Source organism: Pristiophorus japonicus, unplaced genomic scaffold, assembly GCF_044704955.1.
Source record: "Pristiophorus japonicus isolate sPriJap1 unplaced genomic scaffold, sPriJap1.hap1 HAP1_SCAFFOLD_1999, whole genome shotgun sequence".
NCBI classification, from domain to species: Eukaryota; Metazoa; Chordata; class Chondrichthyes; family Pristiophoridae; genus Pristiophorus; species Pristiophorus japonicus.
In genome coordinates, this window is record NW_027251694.1 from 9,031 (window position 1) to 36,046 (window position 27,016).

A 27,016-nucleotide genomic window follows, 5' to 3' on the forward strand; every position below is an offset into this window, starting at 1 on the left:
CTGCGCTTGATTTCTGCATGCTGTCGGTGATGAGACTCGAGGTGCTCAGTGCCCTCCCGGATGCACTTCCTCCACTTAGGGCGGTCTTTGGCCAGGGACTCCCAGGTGTCGGTGGGGATGTTTCACTTTATCAGGGAGGCTTTGAGGGTGTCCTTGTAACGTTTCCTCTGCCCACCTTTGGCTCGTTTGCCGTGAAGGAGTTCTGAGTAGAGCGCTTGCTTTGGGAGTCTCGTGTCTGGCATGCGGACAATGTGGCCTGCCCAGTGGAGCTGGTCAAGTGTGGTCAGTGCTTCATTGCTGGGGATGTTGGCCTGATCAAGGACACGAATGTTTGTGCGTCTGTCCTCCCAGGGGATTTGTAGGATCTTGCGGAGACATAGTTGATGGTATTTCTCCAGCGACTTAAGGTGTCTATTGTACATAGTCCATGTCTCTGAGCCACACAGGAGGGCGGGTATTACTGTAGTGTGAATGGAGTTCACTTCGCTCAGCTTTCTGTACTCCTGTTCCATGCAGGAGAGAGTATCTCCAACTCCACTTCCCTTTAGAGTCAGTTCGGGGCTTTACACTGCACCAGTTTAGCATTGGTGCAAAGACGAAACCTCTTTACACCGTCACTAAATGCGTAGTATGTCACCCTATGTCAGCTGTGGCTCAGTGGGTAGCACTCTCGCCTCTGAGTCAGAAGGTTGTGGGTTCAAGTCCCACTCCAGAGATTTGAGCTCTCAAAATCTATGCTGACAATTCAGGGAGTGCTGCACTGTCGGGAGGTGCCGGCTTTTGGTTGAGACGCTAGACGTCTGCTCTCGCAAGTGGATGTAGAAGATCCCATGGCACACTTTCGAGGAAGAGCAGGGGAGTTATCACTGGTGTCCTAACCAATATTTATCCCTCAATCAACATAAAAACAGATTATCTGGTCATTATTACATTGCTGTTTGTGGAAGCAATGGCTGCCGCATTTCCTACATTACTACACTTCAAAAAGTACTTCATTGGATGTAAAGTGTTTTGGGAGGTTCGGTGGTCATGAAAGGCCCTATATAAACCAAGTCTTTCTTAATGCCATCCTAACCTAGTTGGCTAATCTACATGGCTTCATATTCTGGTGGCAGTATGAAATGGGTTACCTCAGCAGTCTGCCCAACAGAGCTTCCAGTACTCTAGCAGTGAGCAGAAGTTTGCTCTGTGCACCACCAGAGATGGTGATGGTGACTAGGAGGGCGGACTGTTCCTGAGTTGAAAGCCACCCTCACTATCTATTTACCTTGGTGTGATTGGATGTCATTCCCAAGCCAAGGAACATGATGGCCCTGAAATTCCAGCCTCCCTGAGTCCGCACGGAGTTCCTACGGACCCGAGAAGGCATTGGAAATGCCGGTTTCCATCGCTCAATGCACATGCACTGGAAACCGACATTTCCAATCTGTCAAGTTTCTGCCTCGACAGATGGCCACATCTCGGGAGCGAGGACATTTGTTAGTGGAAATTTCTGATATTTACGCTTACAAATATCCTCAAAAATCTTGCGCCTGAAAAAGCAGGAGCATTGCCTACTTTTACAGGCGCAAGTGTTTTTAAAAAAACATAAACATCTAAAAATAAAGTTAACAGAGTTAAAAACCCTCCCCACAATGGGAAGTTTATTTAAAAAAAAAACTTTTTTAAAAATTGGGAATTTTTTTTAAGACATTAACTTTAATTTAAATGAATGTAGTGTAATTATTTTCTATTTTTTATTCGTGTTTTGGGTGTTTGGGGCTGTGTTTTGGGTGTTTCGGGCTCTATCACAATCATAGTAATAGGAGTTTAGGACCCTGCGGAACTCCTATTATTATAATACCTTACTGATTGGCTGCCCAGAGCCATGTGACGCCAGCTCCAGCACTGCTCATGTCCCCACGTGCACGCGCTGCGACTGGCACAGCTCAGGCCACAGGCTCACAAGTGCGGACGTGGGGCAGCAGCTTAAGGTAAGTGCAGATTTTTTCTCTCAAATGCCCGTGGGAAGGCTAAATCGGAATTTCAGGGCCAATGTATGTACAGAGCTTGCTGGCTTTGTATCATGGAGGTAGGTGGATAACATCATGAAACCTCTGGCTTAGTTGCTGGTTTGGTATTCTCCCTGCTGAGGGTAATAAACCATCTGCCATTAGTCAGTTGGTTGTTCAGATGGTGCAAAAACCCCTCTGTAGGTGCTGTTATCAGCAAAGGGAGTGTCATTTTTGATAGTTCATTGAAGGTTAAACACAGAGCAAATGTCAGTCTAGGTTTTTGTGATAAGGTAACAAATGCCACAAACTAGCCAAATATGTCCCAAGAGATCAGTGTGACAAGAATGAAACATTTGGCTGTTGGTTTCTTTATTATTGGTCACGGCGCTAATATAGCTTTTAGTTGGCTATTTCTGCAAGATCCAGGAACATATTGTGGTCTGGTATTCCAAAAGCATTAAATATGTATCTCTATCTTGGTTCCAGTCAAACAAAAGGGAGTTTAATTGACTGTTATTGAAAAGAGGGTTTAAAAACTCCATATTGATTGAATATTGAGTTATTCATCTCGAGCAGTTTAGTAAAGTCTTTGGTAGCTGTCTGCACTATAAATAAGAGGATTGGCATGCAGGAGCAAGGATGTCTTGCTGTAGTTATACAGGGCCTTGGTGAGACCACACCTGGAGTATTGTGTGCCGTTTTGGTCTCCTTATCAAAGAAAGGATATACTTGCCATAGAGGGGGTGCAGCGAAGGTTCACCAAACTGATTCCTGGGGTGGCAGGACTGTCGTATGAGGAGAGATTGGGTCGACTGGGCCTGTGTTCACTGGTGTTTAGAAGAATGAGAGGGGATCTTATTGAAACGTATAAAATTCTGACTGGGTTGGACAGACTGGATGCGGGGAGGATGTTTCCCCTGGCTGGGACGTCTAGAACAAGGGGTCACAGTCTCAGGATACGGGTAGGAAATTTAGGACCGAGAAATGTTTTCACTCGGAGGCTGGTGAACCTGTAGAATTCTCTACCACAGAAGGCTGTGGAGGCCAAGTCACTGAATATATTTAAGAAGAAGATAGATTTCTAGACACAAGCCATGATCATAGTGAATGGTGGTGCAGGCTCGAAGGGCCGATGGCCTACTACTGCTATTTTCTATGTTTCTTTGAGTACTGGTCATTTACCCGTTTAGAAACCAACACTTTATATGTATATTCAGTATTTAACGAAGCTGAGCTTGCTTTCCTCCACCTTCGAGAATGAAGACCGTTCTCAGCAACCAGATTGTTGACATTCCTGACGGCGTTGATGCGGTTTTTGAAAGGGCGAACTGTCATTGTGAAGGGGTCCTGAGGAACATTGCGCAGGGAATTTAACCACATCCATCTGGAACTCAAGTCTTTTTGGCACCAAGAAAAAGAAGCTTCGAGTTGACAAATGGTGGGGTAACCGAAAAGAGCTGGCCACTGTGCGGACAGTCTGAAGTCATGAACATGATCAAGGGCATCACAGGTTTCCGTCACAAGATGAGATCGGTGTATGCTCATTTCCCAATAAATGTGGTTGTGCAGGACACTGGATCTCTGGTAGAAATCCATAACTTCTTAGGAGAAAAGTGTTATATATACAGACTATAGAGATACTCTCTGTGTAGTCACTGTATAGTTGCATAAGATGGAAACTTGTTTACCTGATGTACTATCAATAAAGTTTACACTGTGTATATGCATGCTGGCATCACTAAAGTGTGCAGCTGGTGGAGACCAGGGTTTCCTGCCCTGGTGGCAGGGGCTGTATAAAAGGGGAGCCACCATGCGGCTGCCTCACTCTGGAGTTTGGAATAAAGGACCAAGGTCACTACAGTTTGTATACAACACATTGCTCGTGGAGTCATTCATAGGTACATCACAGACAAAGAAAGTATATTCGTAGAGTCCTTATGAAGTCATTTGTTTCATGCATAGTTTCCCAGGCCCAGAAGGACAAGCTTGTTCTTGAGGGAAGTGACATTGAACTGGTCTCCAACTTTACTGCTCTCATTCAGCAAGCAACAGCAGTGTGAGCTGCGAGGAGGATGCTATGAGGCTGCAGAGTGACTTGGATAGGTTAGGTGAGTGGGCAAATGCATGGCAGATGAAGTATAATGTGGATAAATGTGAGGTTATCCACTTCGGTGGTAAAAACAGAGAGACAGACTATTATCTGAATGGTGACAGATTAGGAAAAGGGGAGGTGCAACGAGACCTGGGTGTCATGGTACATCAGTCATTGAGGGTTGGCATGCAGGTACAGCAGGCGGTTAAGAAAGCAAATGGCATGTTGGCCTTCATAGCAAGGGGATTTGAGTACAGGGGCAGGGAGGTGTTACTACAGTTGTACAGGGCCTTGGTGAGGCCACACCTGGAGTATTGTGTACAGTTTTGGTCTCCTAACTTGAGGAAGAACATTCTTGCTATTGAGGGAGTACAGCGAAGGTTCACCAGACTAATTCCAGGGATGGCGGGACTGACCTATCAAGAAAGACTGGATCAACTGGGCTTGTATTCACTGGAGTTCGTAAATTCCTGGATGGCATCTATGTGAGCGAAAAGGGCACTGTTATTCCACAGCAATCTGACTAACTCACTCCGCTCTTTTGGGTATTCAACTCTTTCAGATAGTAACAGTTGTCACATGATGGCATGTGATGTATTCCAGTAAGTCAGAATACAGTGACCAGTGTTGTGTTTGATCCTGGGATATCACTACATTTGCCTAGATATGGGCAGTTAAAGACATGCTCGAGTTTGTACGGTCTGCTTACAGGAGTGGTCATCAACATTGAACCCAACCAGCAGATCTATCACAAGAAACCAGCTTCTCAACAAGGCTGAAGTGCTAGGCATTGGGAGAGGTGCTCAGTGTGGCTCTGCCTTTGTGCCCAACACAGAGATTTGCTCCATTTCTGGAGCATTCCATTGAGATCTGCCCCAAGCTGCCTAATTGGGATGATGCAGCAGCTGCTGATATGCTGTGGTTTCAATGAACATCTCACGTTGATCTCTTGTGGAAAGGTGCAGGGGCTTTGCACCCAGCACTAGCTCACCACATCGTTCACATCGATAAACCAAGAGAGCAGCTGTTTTCTCCGATCGGTGCTCAGATTTTCACACAACCTCTTGGGTCAGCAGCTTTTCCAGGTTCAGAGGAGATGCTTCACTTCCTCGTGCTTGATTGTATTTTGGCCCAAGTGTGTTACTGTTCCTTCATCATCATCGGCAGGATGACTTGCTTCCACACCAAAAAAGGATGACTTCACAGGTGTTTCTATGAAGAACCTGAACTACATCCTGAAGGGTGGAAGTTGCCTGTGCGTGGATTTTTTTAACGTGTGGTGGCCGTTGCACACCAGCCACCATATGGGCTTGACAGAGTAGGTCTTGGTCCAGTGGCGAGGATTAACCAAGACAACTGGAGACCAGCTCTGCTGCACGGACCTAGTGTGCACACATCGCAGTGTGGGTTGGCCCATGCTGCCTCTGGGCCCCTGGCCCCGAGCTCACGCCTCCCTGGACCCCGATCACGTCCCTCCACAGTCTCGTGCCGCTCCTGCTGTATCTGCCCACGCTCCAATCATCGACCTGGACCTTGATGACATCACTCTTCGCTGCCGTCGCCCTCCTGCACCAGCTCGCGCTGCTCCCTGGAGTAGTATGCCTCCACGCTGGTCCAGAGGCCTCCACGCCGTTCCTTTTATGGCCCCGACCTGTCGCTGGTGTTATGCAGGTCGGGGCCTCCACGCTGTACTTTATATACCTGCTGTTGGATTTCAGGTGATTTTTCAGTCAGTCTGAATGGCAACCCCTCGTCCAGAGGTGTGAGCTGTGCCAGTGCCCTTCTCGAGCAGAGTGATGGTGCCATTGGGCCCAATGTTGGAAACAGACTTGATTGTCTTCCTGTGTGTGAATGTTCTGGACGCAGAATGACTCCTCGCATGTGCTTACACAATAATCACTGCACCGTAAAAATAATTCATTGTGCAGAGCATGTTGAGGTGCACATGCCTCGCTCCTCCTTTTTAAAAAAAAAAATCACTTTAAAACCTACCTCTTTGACCAAGCTTTTGGTCACCTGCGCTAATATCTACTTATGTGGCTTGGTGTCAGACTCTGATAACATTCCTCTGACGTGCCTTGAAATGTTTTACTATGTTGAAGGCACTATATAAATGCAGGTTGTTGACCCACAACGCAAGTTTTATGCCCCAGCGGTAAGTTGAAAATTACTCCCACCCCTCTCTCAATGCTGAGAGGCTGCACTCACTCATCTCAAAGCTTTCCTTTGTAATTTAACTATTATTGTAAATGTCCTGCAGGGAAGGAAACATACATGTGACTTTAGTCCTATGTAGCTGGCCCTGTGGCCACTGACAGAGCCACAAATTGTCATACCTTTTTACACGACAACTCTGATATTGGGATAACAGCTTATGTGGCTAGGTGTCAGATTTTGTTTAACGCTCCTGCGAAAGGCCATGGGCTGTTTTACAACGTTAGACACCATATAAATGTAAGTTGTTGCAAGAAAGTGCCACACTTTTCTTGCCTTCTACTGGTCTTTGGATCTTGACTGAGAATACAGTATAGTGCAGTTGGGTCCTCTCAGTTTTGTGCTGATATCTGGGTTTTGTCATGTTGAACGTGGCTTTGGAGGCAGTTCAGGGAAACATAGAAATTAGGTGCCAGGAGTAGGCCATTCGGCCCTTCGAGCCTGCACCGCCATTCAATGAGTTCATGGCTGAACATGCAACTTCAGTACCCCATTCCTGCTTTCTCACCATACCCCTTGATCCCCCTAGTAGTAAGGACTACATCTAACTCCTTTTTGAATATATTTAGTGAATTGGCCTCAACAACTTTCTGTGGTAGAGTATTCCACAGGTTCACCACTCTCTGGGTGAAGAAGTTTCTCCTCATCTCTGTCCTAAATGGCTTACCCCTTATCCTTAGACTGTGACCCCTGGTTCTGGACTTCCCCAACATTGGGAACATTCTTCCTGCATCTAACCTGTCTAAACCCGTCACAATTTTAAACGTTTCTATGAGATCCCCTCTCATTCTTCTGAACTCCAGTGAATACAAGCCCAGTTGATCCAGTCTTTCTTGATATGTCAGTCCCGCCATCCTTGGAATTAGTCTGGTGAACCTTCGCTGTACTCCCTCAATAGCAAGAATGTTCTTCCTCAAGTTAGGAGACCAAAACTGTACACAATACTCCAGGTGTGGCCTCACCAAGGCCCTGTACAACTGTAGTAACACCTCCCTGCCCCTGTACTCAAATCCCCTCGCTATGAAGGCCAACATGCCATTTGCTTTCTTAACCGCCTGCTGTACTTGCATGCCAACCTTCAATGACTGATGTACCATGACACCCAGGTCTCGTTGCACCTCCCCTTTTCCTAATCTGTCACCATTCAGATAATAGTCTGTCTCTCTCTTTTTACCACCAAAGTGGATAACCTCACATTTATCCACATTATACTTCATCTGCCATGCATTTGCCCACTCACCTAACCTATCCAAGTCACTCTGCAGCCTCATAGCATCCTCCTCGCAGCTCACACTGCCACCCAACTTAGTGTCATCCGCAAATTTGGAGATACTACATTTAATCCCCTCATCCAAATCATTAATGTACAATGTAAACAGCTGGGGCCCCAGCACAGAACCTTGCGGTACCCCACTAGTCACTGCCTGCCATTCTGAAAAGTACCCATTTACTCCTACTCTTTGCTTCCTGGCTGCCAACCAGTTCTCAATCCATGTCAGCACACTACCCCCAATCCCATGTGCTTTAACTTTGTACATTAATCTCTTGTGTGGGACCTTGTCGAAAGCCTTCTGAAAGTCCAAATACACCACATCAACTGGTTTTCCCTTGTCCACTCTACTGGAAACATCCTCAAAAAATTCCAGAAGAGTTGTCGAACATGATTTCTCTTTCACAAATCCATGCTGACTTTGACCTATCATGTCACCTCTTTCCAAATGCGCTATGACATCCTTAATAATTGATTCCATCATTTTACCCACTACCGATGTCAGGCTGACCGGTCTATAATTCCCTGTTTTCTCTCTCCCTCCTTTTTTTAAAAAGTGGGGTTACATTGGCTACCCTCCACTCCATAGGAACTGATCCAGAGTCTATGGAATGTTGGAAAATGACTGTCAATGCATCCACTATTTCCATGGCCAACCTCCTTAAGCACTCTGGGATGCAGTCCATCAGGCCCTGGGGATTTATCGGCCTTCAATCCCATCAATTTCCCCAACACAATTTCCCGACTAATAAGGATTTCCCTCAGTTCCTCCTTCTTAATAGACCCTCTGACCCCTTTTATATCCGGAAGGTTGTTTGTGTCCTCCTTAGTGAATGCCGAACCAAAGTACTTGTTCAATTGGTCTGCCATTTCTTTGTTCCCCGTTATGACTTCTCCTGATTCCGGAGATGAGGGGTTTGACTGATGAGGAAAGATTGAGTAGGTTGGGCCTCTACTCATTGGAATTTAGAAGAATGAGAGGTGATCTTATTGAAACATATAAGATTATGAGGGGGCTTGACAAGGTGCCTGCAGAGAGGGTGTTTCCACTGATGGGGGAGACTAGAACTATAGAGGACATAATCTTAGAATAAGGGGCCGGCCATTTAAAACTGAGGAGGAGAAATTTCTTCTGAGAGTTGTAAATCTGTAGAATTCAGAGAGCTGTGGAAGCTGGGACATTGAATATATTTAAGACAGAGGTAAACAGTTTCTTAACTGATAAGGAATTATGGGAAGCGGGCGGGGAAGTGGAGCTGAGTTTATGTTCAGATCAGCCATGATCGTATTGAATGGCGAGCAGGCTCGAGGGGCCATATGGCCTACTCCTCCTATTTCTTATGTTCTTGTGTTGGTACACAGCGATAGGTTTCCGTGTCGCCTTGACCTTCTCCCATCAACGAAAGCACTAGGTCTATTTGGCTCGTGTTGCAGGACATCTTTTTTTAAACGAAAGAGTCTGGGCAGATGCCAGTGGGTTTGCTGTACTGCAGGAATGTGATGCTCTGGTGTATTAGATATGACCAGGATGGCTGAATGATTGAGATCCCAGGATTTTTATTGATCTTTTAAGAATTGTGTTCTGCAATTCTGTCAGTAATTAGGGCCTTTGGTTTTCAGCCACTGAATATCTGCCTTTATTACATGGGATTTATTGGTGTTTTGGTGGTCACATTTTGTCTAATATTTCCATGAGAGTTTTAAGCTGATTGCCTTCATTTTGATCAGCCGTGGCTCAGTGGGTAGCACTCTCGCCTCTGAGTGAGAAGGTTGTGGGTTCTGCACACAAAATCTAGGCTAACACTCCATTGCAGTACCGAGGGAGTGCTGCACTGTCGGAGGTGCCGTCTTTTGGATGAGACGTTAAACCGAGGCCCCGTCTGCTCTCTCAGATGGATGTAAAAGATCCTGTGGCACTATTTCGAAGAAGAGCAGGGGAGTTATCCCCGGTGTCCTGGTCAATATTTATCCCTCAATCAACATAATGACCAGATAATCAATTTTTTTTTGTTATCACATTGCTGTTTGTGGGAGCTTGCTGTGTGCAAATTGGCTGCCGGGTTTCCCACATTACAACAGTGACTACACTCCAAAAGTACTTCATTGGCTGTAAAACGCTTTGAGACGCCCGGTGGTTGTGAAAGGCGCTATATAAATGCAAGTCTTTCTTCCTTTGATCTGTGTGGTCTGAGCCCGAGTGAATTGTGGATGTTTTGGTAGATGGCATGCTGGGTGGAGGTAGCTGCTGCTCCTCCTCCAGTGGTTTTGCAATTGGCCTGACCATACAGCTAAACTTTGCACTTTGTATTCCTTCCCGGATATATCCGTGAAAGGCTTTTTGGATGCAGACGAGATGGTGACTGTTAACCAGCTGGTGCTTTCTTCAGACACCAGTAGATAATCTGCGTTGGTCAAAAATGACATGATACCGATGGTGAGTGATTGTTGGATCTCTGAGCTCAGCATGTTCTGAGGTGATGTGCAGCAGAACGTGTGTGTGTGTGTGTGTGTGTGTGTGTGTGTGTATATAAAGACTCTGGTTGTGAAGGTAGTAACAGGGCTTGGTGTGTGGGGAAGCAAAAGAGGGGGGTGATGAAATTCAGTCCTATACCGAATGATTTCCTCATTGCACACTGTGATCAGAAGCCCTCCTAACGAGGATTGACTCCCTGAGACATCCCCTATTGTGCAGTGCTCCTGCACAACCTGGCCACTTGTTGGGACTGCAGTTTTCTCATCTACTAGTGTGTGGACACACGTGATGGTGGAGCAGGAACACGGAGGCACGGTCTCCTTTGAACCCTGATACTTGCTCTTCGAGCTGAAGTTGCTCATGGCTGTTGAATGAATAGTATGCCCCTCCTCCCCAAAACTGTGGGACGGTTTCAGTGCACCCATCACACCCCAGTGACAGATCACAGATAGAACCTGGGACCTTCCTGGTGTGTGCTGCACACTGTATTCACCTGCAGCTCTTGTCTTGACGGTGAGAAAGTGGTAAGGTATTCAGGGTTGCTGCTCCTGTTGCATTCCTAAGGATACCCATAGATCGCGATGATCACCTACTCTATGGAACACAATAGTTCTGGAAGTGTCTGGAATTAACCTGGTTCGGACTCTAGTTTGGAGTCGAGGGGATTCAAGGGATATGGAGATCGGGCGGGAAAGTGGAGTTGAGCTCGATGATCAGCCATGATCTTATTGAATGGCTGAGCAGGCTCGAGGGGCCATAGGGCCTACTCCTCCTATTTCTTATGTTCTTATGACTCAGTAATGCAGGCTAGAGTGTTCGAGTAATGTCTTGCTATCAGCTTGAGCTGGACAATTTGCTCGATCTATTTCCCCCAGGTGTATGCTTGCTTTTGGCTCGCACAGTGATACGTTGGAAGTGTTAATTGATTAATGAACCCGGCTGGGGATCATTATTGTCTTCTTCTATTGCCAAAATTGGCCCACATTTTTGTTAACGGTATCTTCATCCAGTTTTGGCACACCAACAAACCAAGTATGAGAAGCTGCAGTCACAGTTCAAATCGTAGCCCACCCCCCCCAACCTGGGGTCATGACTTTGACTGCTGTTTGAGACGTTTTGAAGAGAGGGCAGGGCACTTGATTGGCTGGTATCATGTGCGATAAACAGCACGTGGTCAGAAATGTGCTATTAAAGAATTATATTGGCATAGGACAGGCAGTCTTCAGAGGGCACTCGGTGTTTCAAGCTTGCAGCCATCTGTTGTAAGGCCGAGTGTCTTAAGTTAGAGCCACCCTGACCAGGGGAGCTTGGCTAATGCAGGGTTCCAGTAGGTGGATTCCATTTAAAGGCCCATATGTCTGTCCAGAACAAGGAGCCATGGTCTTAACATAGAGCTAGGCAGTTCAGGGGTGATGTCAGGAAGCATCTCTTCACACAAAGGGTAGTGGAATTCTGGAACTTTTCCCTCTTTCTCCCCCCACCCAAAGTGGTTGGGCTGGGGTCAGTTGAAAAGTTCAAAGCTAAGATTGATGGATTATGTTCGGTAAGAGTGTTACAGGGTACGGAACCAAGGCGGGTAAATGGAGTTAAGATACAGATCGGCCATGAACCAATTGAATAGCGGAACAGGCTTGAGGGGCTGAATGGCCTGTATTAAAGTTTCAAATTTAGAGAGAAAGCAAGTTGTGTCTATTATTTTATATCGTGCATGGGGAAATGCATTTGTCGCTGTACTCGTTTATAAATTAAACCACTCATTGATTCAAAACCCGTGTATGAGTTAGAAAGGGTTTTTATTCAGTTCACTGTTAACAGAGAGGAGAAATCATGGGGCAGCACCTGATACATTCCAGATGAAGGGTTTTCTATTGTAATTCATGGGTTTCACTATCATTTATCTAGATATGGGACAGGGGAAAGGTGCACTCCATATCATAGGGAAAGTAGGGTCCACTTACAGGTGATGCTGAGTCTGAGAAAATATTTATGGAAGTCGAGAGCAGGGTAAGGAGAGACAGTTATGAGAGAACACCATTAACAAAATGGGGCAAGCCTCCACTATCAGTAAGTCAGCTTGAGCAGATTGACTGCTACTGATAATTGGGAGCTGCCTCTTGCTTTGTACATAGGCCGAGAAGGGGGTGTCACCCTGGAGTTTGAGCTTTGGGAGGGTGGGGGAAGTTAGCAGAAGGAGGTTGCTGTGACAGCTGACGGTGCCTCTCTTGGTCTCCTGCTCTTCCAGGCTTCTGGCTCCTTTCCCCTGCTCAATGTCACTCATGTACCTCTGGCATCTCGAACAGAAATGGATGACATTGTGGATTTTATTTGTATTCAGTGTCTGAGACAGTTTGTCAAGAAAGTAAGATTATCTGATGTATGTACCGTGACACACTCGTAATCTGCATTTTCCCCTGTTTTTTTAATTAAAAGCTTGGGTTTCATAGTAATAATTCTTCACGTTCTATTTGAAAATTGATTCAAAATTCTTTTATATTTTTTAATTCTTTATGCGCCATCCTTCAGTGTAATATGGTCTAAGTTAGATGCAAGAATATCGCATTAAAAAGGAGTCACCTCCTGTACGAAATTCTGCTCCAGAAACTACCTGCAGACTTTGGCAAGAACTGGAGAAACTATACAAGCAAGTTACAGGATAGGAAGGACTTCCTGCAGCACTGCTCTAAAATTCACTTATTGTTGAACAATGACGTTCGTTTTAGAGTTTGCACCCACCCTCTCCTCCCTCGCCCGTCTCCCTCCTACACCACCCCCTACCCCCCCAAGCTGGTTGACTTGGTACAAGTGTCAGCCGTGGCTCAGTGTGTCGCACCCTCGCCTCTGAGTCAGAAGGTCATGGGTTCAAATCCCACTCCAGGGACTTGAGCGCAATAATCTCGGCTGACACTCTATTGCAGTGCTGAGGGAGTGCTGCACTGTTGGACATGCCGTCTTTCGGATGAGACGTTAAACCGAGGCACTCTCAGGTGGACGTAATGGATCCCATAGCACTATTTCGAAGAAGGACAGGGGAGTTATCCCCACTGTCCTGAACAATATTTATCCCTCAATCAACATAACAAAAAAAACAGATTATCTTATCATTATCACATTGCTGTTTGTGGGAGCTTGCTGTGCGCAAATGGCTGCTGCATTTCGCACATTATAACAATGACTACACGTCCAAAAAAAAGTATTTCATTGGCTATAAAGCGCTTTGAGATGTCCGGTGGTCATGAAAGACGCTATATAAATCCAAGTCTTTCTTTTGCAGCCCAGTGTTGGGTATGTAGTGCAGGTTGTGGCACCCACAGTATGAATTAGTTCCTAGAGATGCTGCAGTACAACTTGCTGTCATGGGAGAGCGATAGAACAGTTTACCTTGGTGAACGTGGATTGCTGAACTACCCCGCAATGTTAATAAAAGCTCTGCAGCAAGGATAGGTGGGCCTGTTGTAGCTGTATTGAGTCAGCAATACTGTCTTGTTTTTTTACAAATCCTTTGCCCGTCCACTTGTTGAGATGTCTTTCAGTGCTAACCATTGTCTTTTTTTCCAGGACTGCATAATCTGGAATTATGTCCAATAACGGTGAGTTGGAGGACAAGCCACCTGCACCCCCAGTACGCGTGAGTAGCACGAGCTTCTGTATCGGCGGAAAGGACGCCCTGTTGACCAACCACAATGCCAAACCACTGCCTTCTGTGCCCGAAGAGAAACAGAAGCGGACGAAACTCAAGTCTATCTTCTCAAACGCTGGAGAGAAAGGTAGAGCGGGCAATCTGGCAATGGGGGTAACACAGGGTGGACGTGGGGCAATGTTCCCTGTAAGCTGCGCTTTGTCTGCGTGGCCTGTTTCTTGCACTGCGTGGTCCCTGTAAATTTACGCGCATGCACGGTACGTACAACGGGAAAGCTGGTGAAGGGCCTGCGCGGGACTTTCCCCATTACTGTGTGGTCACGCAGCTCAGAGGGAACATTGGTATGGGGTGTGGCGGGGGTGTCGTGGGGCCGGTGTGGGCAAGGACAGGGTGTAGAGGGTGTCAATTGGACATGGAATACAACACAAATGTACGAAGTAGTCATATGGCGAGGGGGTTGTGGACTGGAATGTGGGTGCAATAAATGGTAATGTTTGAGATGCGTGGAAGAGGCAGGCAAAGAGAGTGTCTGTGATACAGTGAGCAGCGATGGCATGTAGTTGTAGTGTTGGGTATAGTGAAGGGTGCTATCTATTGCATGTGCTGTGACTACAGGGCTGGACTAGGGCTGTACTGTATAGCACACACACAGTTGTGTATTCGAACCCTTGGCTGCATGCACTTTACCCGAGACTCCCGAGAGTTTATTTTTCCCAATTTTCAACACAAGCTGACACCTGTCGGAATTGCTCCAGAAATTTAGGCAGAGTTGAGACTTGTTTTCTTGTGTGCAACAGTTCTGTCTGTACAAAGATTATGCTTGGCCCTTGGAGTGACTAAAACCTTTCTGTGTTAGGGGGTTGTTCATTTGACACTGGCATCATTGGATTACATCTAACCAATAAATGGTGTGCTCCAGTGCAATAGAGTCTGGTACGGGGCTGCCAGGCTCTGAGTTCACACTGCCAGCAGTGTTCGTGAGCTGGCAAAATGTCCAATGCTCTGATATTCCTTGTGGTGAGCTTGTTTTAGGGTGGGTGGGGAGGAGGGACGCCGGACTTTCAGTCGCAGTCAGCACAAGCCATGTCTCCACCTACCCCACCCAAACAATCATTGAATGACTTTTGCAACTATTCTGGAATCTTATCCCTTGATTTTAGGACAATGAACGGTTTGTGCAGTCGCCCCCGCTTTATTATTAAGCTTCATCAATGTCTGCTCTTGTTGTCCGCATGCCAGACACATTGTCCACATGCCAGACACGAGGCTACCAAAGCAAGCGCACTACTCGGAACTCCTTCAAGACAAACAAGCCAAAGGTAGGCAGAGGAAACGTTACAAGGACACCCTCAAAGCCTCCCTGATAAAGTGCAACATCCCCACTGACACCTGGGAGCCCCTGGCCAACGACCGCCCTAAATGGTTGAAGTGCATCCGGGAGGGCGCTGCGTACCTAGAGTCTCATCGCCGTGAGCATGCAGAAACCAAGCGCAGGCAGCGGAAGGAGTGTGTGACAAATCTGTCCCACCCACCCCTTCCCTCAACGTTTATCTGTCCCACCTGTGACGGACTGTGGTTCTCGTATTGGACTGTTCAGCCACCTAAGGAATCATTTTTAGAGTGGAAGCAAATCTTCATCGATTCCGAGGGACTGCCTATGATGATGATTATTAAGCTTCAATGAAACTTCTGCAATGGGAAGTTTCCCATCCTCCTCCCCTGTGCACAGCCATTTCTTTCTGTATGCTTGCATCTCTCTCAGCTTGGGATTGTACTGATCTTGTGAGATTGATGAGCATAAATTTGCAATTCACAGCGTAATAGCTGGTGGTGAGATCTCTCGGAGACTGAGGAACTGATAAAATAGGTATTGGAGTCACAGTAGGGCTAAGGCTAATTGCACACAGTAACTTCTTAACACACGCCCTCAGTGAGATCTGAAAGCATTAAGACAAGTTCAGATTGAGACCTAGATTTAGAAAGACTGATAGTATATAGAATTTAGAACACTGAAATAGGCCATTCGGCCTAATTGGTCCATGCCAGCGTTTATGCTCCACACAAGCCTCCTCCCATCCCATCAGCATATCCTTCTATTCCTTTCTCCTTTTATGCATTTATTTGGCTTCCCCTTAAATGCACCGATGCGATTTGCCTCAACTAGCAAGTTCCACATTCTAACCACTCTAGGTAAAGAAGTTTCTCCTGAATTACCTATTGGATTTATCAGTGACGATCTTATATTTGTGACCCCGAGTTTTGGATTCCGCAAGTAGAAACATCTTCTCAACATCTACCCTTTGAAACCTTTTCATAATTTTTAAGACCTCTAGCAGGTCACTCGTCGGCCTTCTCTTTTCGAGAGACCTGAAACCTATCGTGTCGACCGATGGGGAAAGTGGGGAATATATGTGGGGTGGGGATAGGAGGTCAACTGTACATGTACTGAGGGTTTGGTTTGAGTTTTTAGGGGCTTCAATGTTGACAAAACAACCATCTCCATGCTTGAGTGGTTTGCTTAACTTACTTGGCTTATTTGAATGTTCGATGGATGAATTGAAAGAACTGCACTGAACCATTTGAGATTGAGTCCCTGATTGCTGTATAAGCTGCGATATTGTTCAAGGTGGAAGTCAAGTTTATTGGATAAATTACAAGCAGCAGGTTAGCTAATTAAAAATAAAAGGATATATTTGTTGCCGTGATGTCCATTTTCCCTTTGACAAAATAAGAGGAGATGGTTCTGATGTTGCCTACGGTTCTGTGATCCAACATGACCCGAGGGTGGTACTTTGCCAAGCTTCCTTGTTTTTAAATTCACTTTTGGGATGTGAGCATTTTATCCTGAGAAGGCACTGATAGTTCACTTCATGAGAGTCAACCATGTAACGTGACACTGAAGTCAGGTATAGGCCAGACTAGGACTAGATGGCACATGCACTTCCCTGAATGACGTTGATGAACCAGGTGGGTTTTACAACAATTGCTACAGCTTGTCGACATCTTTTCTTCTTCTGGTGCCAGCTCATAATCGGCCAGATTTTTTCAATTCAATTTTACCATCTAGAAGAATGACGGCAGCAGGCGCATGGGAACACCATCACCTCCAAGTTTATCTCCCAAGTTGCACACCATCTTGGAGAGGACTTGGAAATATATCGCCGTTCCTTCATCGTCGCTGGTTCAAATTTTGGAACTCGCTTCCTAATAGCACTGCGGGAGTACCTTCACCACACGGACTGCAGCGGTTCAAGGCGGCCGCTCACCACCACTTTCTCGAGGGCAATTAGGGATGGGCAATAATTGCTGGCCAGCACCGTCCAACGAGATCACATGGCTCCGGTTGGGGTGGAGTGTAGAATGTTTCAGTATAAGGGGTGTCGCCGTTGTGTGGGACGGGCTGGGTGCTCTTTACCTTTCCACCATTGTTCATTGTTCATCGGTTTATATGTAACCTTCAGGGCTGCTGACCAAGGGCCATGCGGCTCTTCGTCGGCCGGCGTGGACACGATGGGCCAAAATGGCCTCCTTCTGTGATGTAAATTTCTATGTTCTATGCCAAATCCTGTGAATGAATTAAAAAAAAAATAATAATAATTCAGCTTCACAATTCGCTAAGAGGGGCTGGTGTCTGAACTCTCAACCTCTGTGCTTCTAGTCTAGCACCATAAACACTGTACCACCATGCCCGACTGCTGTGTCGTGCACTGTGGGGAGCCTCCACCTTGGAGGGTGCATGTCTGCATTGTGTACCTTAGGCTGGGTCAGAGAGAATTCGTCCCCTAACCTATTACAATTTGGAATCTCGGCATGTTCCTTTGGTGAATTGGTTCCATTTGTTAATTGACAACTGCTCTGGCCTTGTGTTGCTTACACAGGAAATAAGAAGAGAGAAAAAGAGCGGCCAGAAATATCTCAGCCATCAGACTTTGAGCACACGATCCACGTCGGGTTCGATGCTGTGACGGGGGAGTTCACGGTGAGTACATAATGAGACATGCAGTGAATTAGTTCATTGTGACCATTCTGGCTTGACTGTTGGGTGGCTCGGAATTGGCCCTATTCCAGCGAACGTGCTGGCAGCCACCTCCTAGTACGTCAATTTGTGTACAGGTCACACACCCCCTTCTGCCTATAGCCTTGGGAGATAACTGCCACCAAGTGCTCCAGGCCTGCCGAGGGGCTCATTCAGCAAGTGCCCACCTTGCTGTGACGGTATACGGATTGCCGTTGGACAGTTGAGAGTGTTCCCTTGCTTATCTTGGGACAAATTATGCCCTCTGATTCTGGATTCCCCCACCAGAGGAAGTAGTTCTACCCGACCAAATCCTTTAAACACCTCTGTTACATCACTCCTTGACCTTCTGAACTCAATGGAACACAAATCAAGCTTATGCAACATGTTCTCATAACTTAACTCTCTAAACCTCAGTATCTTTCGGGTGAACATGTGCTGTACCAATATATTCTTCTTGAGGTGCAGTGCCCAGGACTGAATGCAGTGCACCAGATGAGGGTCTGAAGAAGCGACTGTGCAACTGAACAATGACTTACTCCTCTTTGTATCCCAGCCCCTTTGAGATAAAGTCCAACATTTCTTTAGCCATTTTGATTATTGTGCACTCCATGGGCTTTCTGGTTCCTGAGCATAGTTCTGTTACATGGCCTTTCAGATGTACCTCCTGCATCTGAAAGGTGTAAATAGAAGTTTTCAGTCAAGATTCTCATCCTCCCCTACCCCATTTTGCTGTGGGCACATGTCGCATGGAGGCCAGCCATGAAACCGTGAGAGAGTTGTCGGTGCGCTATTCTGGTGCCTTGTAGTGGCCTACCTCCACGCTGCTCCAAGGGCCTCACGCCACTGCTTTTATGGCCCCGACCTGCCGCTGATGTTCCCTCCAGGTCCAGTTGTCTTGGGTAACCCTTGCCACTGGACCAAGACCTAGCTCTGTCAAGCCCGTGTGGTGGCTGGTGTGCAATGACCACTCCACGTTTAAAAAAAAAAAATCCATGCACAGGCATCTTCCACCCTTCAGGATGTAGTTCGGGTCCTTCATTGAAACTCCTGTCCTTTTTTTGGCGTGGAAGCAAGTCATCCTCGCTTCGAGAGCCCGCCTATGATGATGATTCTGATGCACAAACTGCTTTATAGCGACTGAAGTACGCCATTGGCAGAGGTTCTGGAGCTGGCTCTCTCTGGCTGCAGAAGGTGTACGGCCAGGAAGGAGCAAATATGTGAACAGTAACCCTGGTGCATATCGGGCGGTCCGACCTTCTCGTGTATTAGCTGGGTTCATCCGTAAACCCAGTGCAATATTTGTGCGTATCCCTGTCGCACTTTACTGGAAGCTGGTGTGTTGATATTTTACAGGGCATGCCCGAACAGTGGGCTCGGCTACTACAGACATCCAACATCACCAAACTGGAACAGAAGAAAAATCCTCAGGCTGTGCTCGATGTGCTTAAATTCTACGAGTCCAAAGATACGGTGAAACAGAAGTACCTGAGCTTCACAGGTAAGGCGGTGGGTGGGAGGGTAAAAGAAATGTTTCTTGTCACAGGTCTCGAGTGCTCAGACCGAAATAGTCCACGTAGACACTCGGCCCTTGGTTTCAGCTCCCTTTTTTTTTGCTTTTAAACAGACCAGCCAGACAGCTTTCCTGCAGTCACACCTGCGGTGAGTATCTTGTAGTTATAGCACCTTTTTCTTGCATTGTGCCTCATCTAGCTACCTCCGCCTTCATGTGTTTAGGAGGCTTCTGCACAGTATGGACTGCTAATTGGTCCAGTATGAGAGGTTATTGAACTTAAAAGATCAAGATACTGATTCATGACGGAGGGAGACACACTGCTGTATAGGTACTGTACAAATGGATAATGACCTCGAATTGATTAGATGAGGGAACGATGCACAGAATTTAGCTAATAATTGGGGAAGGGGATTATATATGAGGGAGACATTGTATAGCTGAGTGATACGGGGGAGGACACTTCAGGTGTACAGTCTGGAGGGTGACTGTGATGTATCTACATTACAGATGAGAGAGGGGAATGCGATGTTGTTTGTATGCAAATGTTATAAAATGTAATCCTTTGTCTTTAGCGTAGTTCAAAAGGCACGGAGCCTTCCAACGTGCCGACTGTCCCGGAGGAGGATGACGATGACGAGGCCCCGCCTCCAGCCATCGCGCCGCGGCCAGAGTGCACCAAGTCGGTGAGTGTTGTGGAACCAGGAGCCCCAGTGCAGGCGGAGGTCACTGTGCCAGTGAGAGATCCCCATTGGAAATGTCCGCCCCAATCCTGCTTCACCACTCTTTGCATTTTCCTTTCTGATTCATTCGCTCCTCACTATCATGCTTGACGCACTAGCTTCTTGTAGGGAATGCATTCCATTCTCTCCCAACCCATTGTATGACGATGTATCTGTAGACCTTCCTCTTTGTTTCTCGTACAAATTCTAGATTTATACCCCCTCATTACTGATTCATCAGCTAGTGGATTTGAGGGCCCGCCCTCCTGTGTGGCTCAGTGGACCATGTAGAGTAGACACCTCAAATCGCTGGAGAAATACCACCAATGATGTCTCCACAAGATCCTACAAATCCCCTGGAAGGACAGACGCACCAATATTAGTGTTCTCGACCAGGCCAACATCCCCAGCATCGAAGTACTGACCACACTCGATCAGCTCCATTGGGCGGGCCCATTGTCCACATGCCAGACACAAGACTCCCAAAGCAAACGCTCTACTCTGAACTCCTTCACATCAAACAAGCCCCAGGTGGGCAGAGGAAATGTTGCAAGGACACCCTCAAAGCATCCCTGATAAAGTGCAACATCCCCTGGGAGTCCCTGGCCAAAGACCGCCCTAAGTGGAGGAAGTGCATCTGGGAGGGCGCTGAGCACCTCTAGTCTCATTGCCGAGAGCATGCAGAAATCAAGCACAGGCAGCGGAAAGAGCGTGCGGCAAACCAGTCCCACCTACCCCTTCCCTCAACGACTATCCCACCTGTGACAGAGACTGTAATTCTTGTATTGGACTGTAAACTAAGAAATCATTTTTAGAGTGGAAGCAAGTCTTCCTCGATTCCAAGGGACTGCCTATGATGATGATGAGCTAGTGGAAATAATCCTTCACATTTTACCCTCTCAAACACGTCTGTTAGACCCCCCCCCCCCTTAACCTCTTCGACTCCAATGAAAGCGTTTCTAGACTTTCGAGCAGTTTGTCCCAACTGTATTGTCTAATCTCTGGTATCTTACCAGTGAAGTTGCATCTCTTCAATGGGTCTAATATCCGTTCCACAAAGGGATGATCAAAACGGCACAAAGTGCCTCAACTATGTACAAGTGTCCTGTACAGATGCATGATCCTCTCTCTGCTTGTGTGTTCAGTGCTCCAATATATAAAATCCAGAGTCCCATTTGCTCTTTTTATGGATTTTCCACCAGCAATCTTGATTTTAAAATCTATATCTACACCCCTAGCTATACATGCATTACAACATGAAAATATGTCTGTTTACCTTCCAGACGAGAAAATAGTTCTGATCACATTTGCCCCACCCTGTTCCCATATCCCTTTAACCCTTTCTCCTCCTTCCACCGATTCAATCTAATCTTGAATGCTGACATTCTTTCTGCTTTAACCACTGTTCCTCCATTTCTTTGAGTAGTTGAATTTGGGTATATTTTTGAACTCTCCTTTTCCTGACAGCGTACCATTTGCATTTGTCTACATTATATACTCTCAGCAGCACAACTTTCCTTATTGCATGTAGAACATAGCAATTTAGAAGAATCCTGAATGCTTTCTAGGAATCTCTCACCACTTTAGACCACCGTTGATGGTGTTATCCCAGGATGTCTCTGAATGAAGCCTGCATTATTACAGCCCTATTGCTTTTGCAAACCTCTTTTGACTTGTCTTCGGATCTCCTTCTCTATTTCTTTCCCACTGTTTAGCAGTCCATAATGAGCACCTGAAAATCCTGGCGAGTTCTTATTTCAGTTTTCAGAAACTCAGTCTTGTTGCCAAGTTTGATACTGTTTCCTTTTAATACTCCAATTGCGAGCGATGTCTGATAGCTGTGAGGCTGTAGTATTAACAGTGCCCAGTGACTGTGTTGGGGCTAGTACTTTAAAAGGGGTATCAATGAATCAGAGTAGTGTTTGCCAGAGCTGCAGTCTGCGTATTGGTTACTGTGGAGGAAAACCAACAAACATCCCAGGAATGAATAATAATAATTTTTAAAAAATGCTGGAAATACACAACAGGTCATTCAGTAGCTGTAAAGAGAAAAGACAGGTTATGATGTAATCCAGAATTTCTGCCCTGTGTATTTCTGGCATTGACTGTGTTTACGTCAGATTTTTAACATTTGCAGTTTTCCTGTTTTATTTTGTTGGTCATTTTGGGATAAGAACATAAGAATTAGGAGCAGGTGTAGGCCATACGGCCCCTCGAGCCTGCTCCACCATTCAGTAAGATCATGGCTGATCTTCGACCTCAACTCCACTTTCCCGCCCGATCCCCATATCCCTTGATTCCCCTAGACTCCAAAAATCTATCTCTTTCAGCCTTGAATATACTCAACGACTGAGCATCCACAGCTCTCTGGGGCAGAGAATTCCAAAGACTCACAAACCTCTGAGTGAAGAAATTCCTCCTCATCTCTGTCTTAAATGGTCGGCCCTTTATCCTGAGACTGTGCCCCCTGCTTCTAGACTCTCCAGCCGGGGAAACAACCTCTCAGCATCTACCCTGTCAATCCCCCTCAGATTCTTAAATGGTTCAATGAGATCTCCTCTCATTTTTCTAAGCTCAAGAGTACAGGTCCAAACTACTCAATCTCTCCTCTTAGGATAACCCTCTCACCCCAGGTATCAATCTAGTGAACCTTCGTTGCACCGGTGTTAAAGGGTAGCTGTGACTGAGTGTTGTGGCTGGAGTTTTGGTGATTGCTTGGATGGTGGTGTGGGCCGCCCCGACCTGTGTGAGGCTATAAATAGAGTCGGGGCTATAAATAGAGCTGGAGCGCCGGGCCCTAGAACATCGTGGGCGAAGGTGCGGTGAATGAGGGTTTGGGGCGCAGAAGAGCCGAGGGCCCAGGGGCAGTACGGACGGGCCTGCCCACACTGCGATATGTGCGCGCACTAGGTCTGTGTAGCAGAGTTGGTCTCCAGTCGTCCTGGTTCAACCCTTGCCACTGGATAAAGGCCTAGCTCTGTCGAGCCCGTGTGGGGGCTGATGTTCAACGGTCACCACATGTTAAAAAAAAATCCACGCACAGGCATCTTTCATCCCCTCAACTGGAGTTCAGGACTGGAACATTGGGTCCTTCATTGAAACATCTGTGAACTCATGTGGAAACAAGTCATCCTCATTCGCGGGATCCTCGGTGATGATGATGGTGTGAGTTGGTTATCAGTGCCTGACTGCTGTCTATTAAGGCTGTGGATAAGCAAGTATTGGAAATGTTGATATCACTTGCAATAAGAGCAGACTCTCGACTACCCTGATGGGCAAATGAGACGGACTTGTGTACTGATCAAGAAGGTCTCGGGTTCAATCCCCAAGTGAGTTAACAATTCCTAGCCGAAGCACCAGCAGAGATACTGCAGTTGGCTTCAGTGCCCTGATCTAGGGCGGCAACAATTGTCACAGTTCCCATTCCTGATCGTTATCCAGTGACCTGGTCTGGCCATCAGGAGACGACAGAATTCGGCTCAGCTATGATGTTGCCTCAAACCCTGGCAGTCAGTCGCCGTCTGAACTTGCAGGTGCAGAATGTTCACTTGGGTGATGTATTGTAGAGTGTTGGCAGCCATGAGGCTATATTCCAGCACGAGTCAGCACCTTTAGGGAAGGTGGGGAGTAAATTGAAAAAGGTTTTAAAAAGGGAAGGTTCACTAGGTTGATTCCAGAGATGAGGGGGTTGACTTATGAAGATAGGTTGGGCCTATACTCAGAAGAATGAGAGGTGATCTTATCGAAACATATAAGATAATGAGGGGCTAGACAAGGTGGATGCAGAGAGGATATTTCCACTCATTGGGGAAACTAAAACTCGGGGACATAGTCTTAGAATAAGGGGCCGTCCACTTAAACTGAAATGAGGAGAAATTTCTTCTCGGAGGGTTGTAAATCTATGGAATTCTCTGCCCCAGAGAGCTGTGGAGGCTGGGTCATTGAATATATTTAAGCCGGAGATACAGATATTTGAGCGATAAGGAAGTAAAAGGTTATGGGGAGCGGGCAGGGAAGTGGAGCTGAGTCCATGATCAGATCAGCTATGATAATGAATGGTGGAGCAGGCTCGAGGGGCCAAGTGGCGTACTCCTGCTCCTATTTATGTTCTTATGTTCGTATGTGTGCATATGTTCGTATGTGTGCATATGTGCGTATGCATGCATTAACATTGTTCCACTGTGTGTGTGTACGTATGTGTACGTATGTGTGTGGGCATAAGCACAATCTTAAGTTTGTTTGTGTCTATCAGCATTACCTTATTGCACTGTTTTCCCAGGTTTACACGCGGTCGGTGATTGATCCAATCCCACCTCCTGCCAGCAGAGAACCTGATGGCGATGGCTCTTCAAAGGGATTGGACAAAATGAAAAAGAAAACCAAGATGACAGATGATGAGATTATGGAAAAATTGAGTAAGTGCTCAGCGTTTAACGGTACACGAGAGTCTCTGCATTGACCATGATGTCTTGTTGCTGCACTCATCAGGTGTGGGTACGAAGCGAGATGTTCAGCGGCAGTGTTGTACTGGTACTGAAGGTGCTGGTGTTCATATAAAGTCTAAAGCTCAGTGTATCAATATAGGTATAAACAAATTGAGTTAGGGTTCTTGCTAAAGTTCACACCTTCGCATCTCAGAGCATCAATTTCTGTCTTTAGATTTGCTCAATTTGCCAGATAAACACGATCAGAAGACCCCATTGATTTCTGATCGGCAGCTGTCATCTCCACTTTGGTAAAAACGAGCAAAATCCACACACACAGTAAAATCGACACAGGATTGTAATTGAGTACTGTGTACTGGAGAGATGCGGAGATTGACCCCGACTGAGTTCTGCACTGTGACGCAGATGGTGATGTTGATCCTGACTGTACTTGAGCGTATGCACTGGGGAGATGGGAGATTGACTATAATTGAGGAGATTAACGCTGACGGTAATTTAGCACATTGGGGAGATCGGGAGAGTGAAAACTCTAGTTAGACTCCATCTGGAGCACTGTTGTTCAATTTTGGGCACCGCACCGCAGGAAGGATGTATGGGCCTTGCAAGGTTGCTGGACAGATGGACAAGAATGATACTGGGACTAAAAGGGTTAAATTATGAGGACAGGTTTTATAGGCTAGGCTTGTATTCCCTTGAGGTATAGAAGATTAAGGGATGATCTAATTGTGGTTAAATGATGTAAGGAGTTGATAGGATTGATAGAGAAAACTATTTCCTGAGGCTAGGTCAATTGAAAATGTTTAAAACTGACATTGATAGATTTTTTGCTAGGCAAGGGTTATGGAATCGAGGTGTGTAAATGGAGTTAATAAGCTACAGATCAGCCAAGATCTAACTAAATGTTCAAGGGGCTGAATGGCCTCTTGTTCCTCTGACTCTGACTGTAATTGCACTGTTTTTGGGGAGAAGGGGATGTTTGTGAGGCGTATAATAGCACTGGTTGGGGGGTAGGGGCAGTGAGATTCATGAGTACTGGGTGTTGCAATCTTGGGACGAAGGGCTTTTATCTAGGTGGGATATGTGGAGATTGACTTTGATTATACCAAAGGACTATACACTCACAGGAGATGGTACAATTGATCAAAGCTATCTACAATCTATATCAATGATTTGGATGAGGGGACCAAATATCAAACCTCAGAATAAGCGGTCGCCCATTTAAAACTGGGACGAGGAGGAATTTCTTCTGTAAATCTGTGTAGTTCTCTGCCCCAGAGAGCTGTGGAGGCTGAGTCATTGAATATATTTAAGGCGGAGATAGACAGATTTTTGAGCGATAAGGGAATAAAGGGTTATGGGGAGCGGGCAGGGAAGTGGAGCTGAGTCCATGATCAGATCAAGCAAGCTCGAGGGACTAAATGGACGACTACTGCTCCTATTTCTTATGTTTTTATGTAATATATCCAAGTTTGCTGTTGATACAAAGCTAGGTGGGAATGTAAGTTGTGAGGAGGATGCAAAGAGACTTCAAGGGGATATAGACAGGTTAAGTGAGTGGGCAAGAACATGGCAAATGGGATATAATGTGGAGAAATGTGAAGTTATCCACTTTGGTAGGAAAAATAGAAAAGCAGAGTATTTTTTAAATGCTGAGAGATTGGGAAATATTGGTGTTCAGAGGGACCTGGATGTCCTTGTACACAAATCACTGAAAGTTAACATGCAGATACAGCAAGCAATTAAGAAAGCAAATGGTATGTTGGCCTTTATTACAAGAGGATTTGAGTATAAGAGTAAAGACATCTTACTGCAATTATATAGGGCTGTGGTGAGACTGCACCTGGAGTATTGTGTACAGTTTTGGTCTCCTTACCCAAGGAAGGATATACTTGCCATAGAGGCAGTGCAACGAAGGATCACCAGACTGATTCCTGGGATGGGGTATGAGGAGAAGTTGAGTAGACTAGGCTTATATTCTCCAGAGTTTAGAAGAATGAGAGGCGATCTCATTGAAACATACAAAATTCTTACAGGGCTTGACAGGGTAGATGCAGGGAGGATGTTTCCCCTGGCTGGGGAGTCTTGAACCAGGGGTCACAGTCTCAGAAGAAGGGGTCGGCCATTTAGAACTGAGATGTGGAGAAACTTCTTCACTCAGAGGGTGGTGAATCTCTGGAAGTCTCTACTCCAGAACATTATCTGTAGGCTCAAATTCCTGAAGCTTGGTGTTGTGTTCTTTACATTAACCTCATTTGTGCATCTTTGTTATAGGAAGTATTGTGAGTGTTGGCGATCCGAAGAAGAAATACACCAGATTTGAGAAAATCGGGCAGGGGTAAGTGTTGGTTCTTCAACTCCTGCGTGAATCGTTGTCAGGTTGGATATACAAGTTTGGTGTTCGAAGATGGATAGAGCACCATTGAACACTCCAATTTCTCCTAAAAGGCCCTAGATCATAGTTGTGTCTCCATTTTATCACTGTCTTTTTCAAGTCCAGAATCTAGTTGGTACTTTCCATTGATCAGGGATTTGTAACCGTGCATTGACGCAGGATTACTGTGTGATTTTATCACTGTGTCTGTTTCTTTACAGTGCTTCTGGAACGGTATTCACAGCCATTGATGTAGCAACAGGACAGGAG

The 27,016-nt window shown here is 46.1% G+C and overlaps 1 protein-coding gene and 1 pseudogene across 1 annotated transcript; both read left to right on the forward strand.

Moving 5' to 3' along the window:
- Positions 1 to 1,891: 1,891 nt before the first annotated feature.
- LOC139244032 (serine/threonine-protein kinase PAK 2-like) lies at positions 1,892 to 27,016 on the forward strand (the record flags this gene model as incomplete). Its single annotated transcript, XM_070870953.1, has 9 exons — positions 1,892 to 1,973; positions 13,599 to 13,807; positions 17,559 to 17,659; positions 19,052 to 19,196; positions 19,323 to 19,357; positions 19,784 to 19,894; positions 24,210 to 24,345; positions 26,647 to 26,710; positions 26,968 to 27,016. Coding segments are annotated over exons 2-9 (831 nt in total), but the record flags the coding sequence as incomplete, so codon positions are not given.
- LOC139244033 (large ribosomal subunit protein uL6-like) lies at positions 3,252 to 4,613 on the forward strand (annotated as a pseudogene).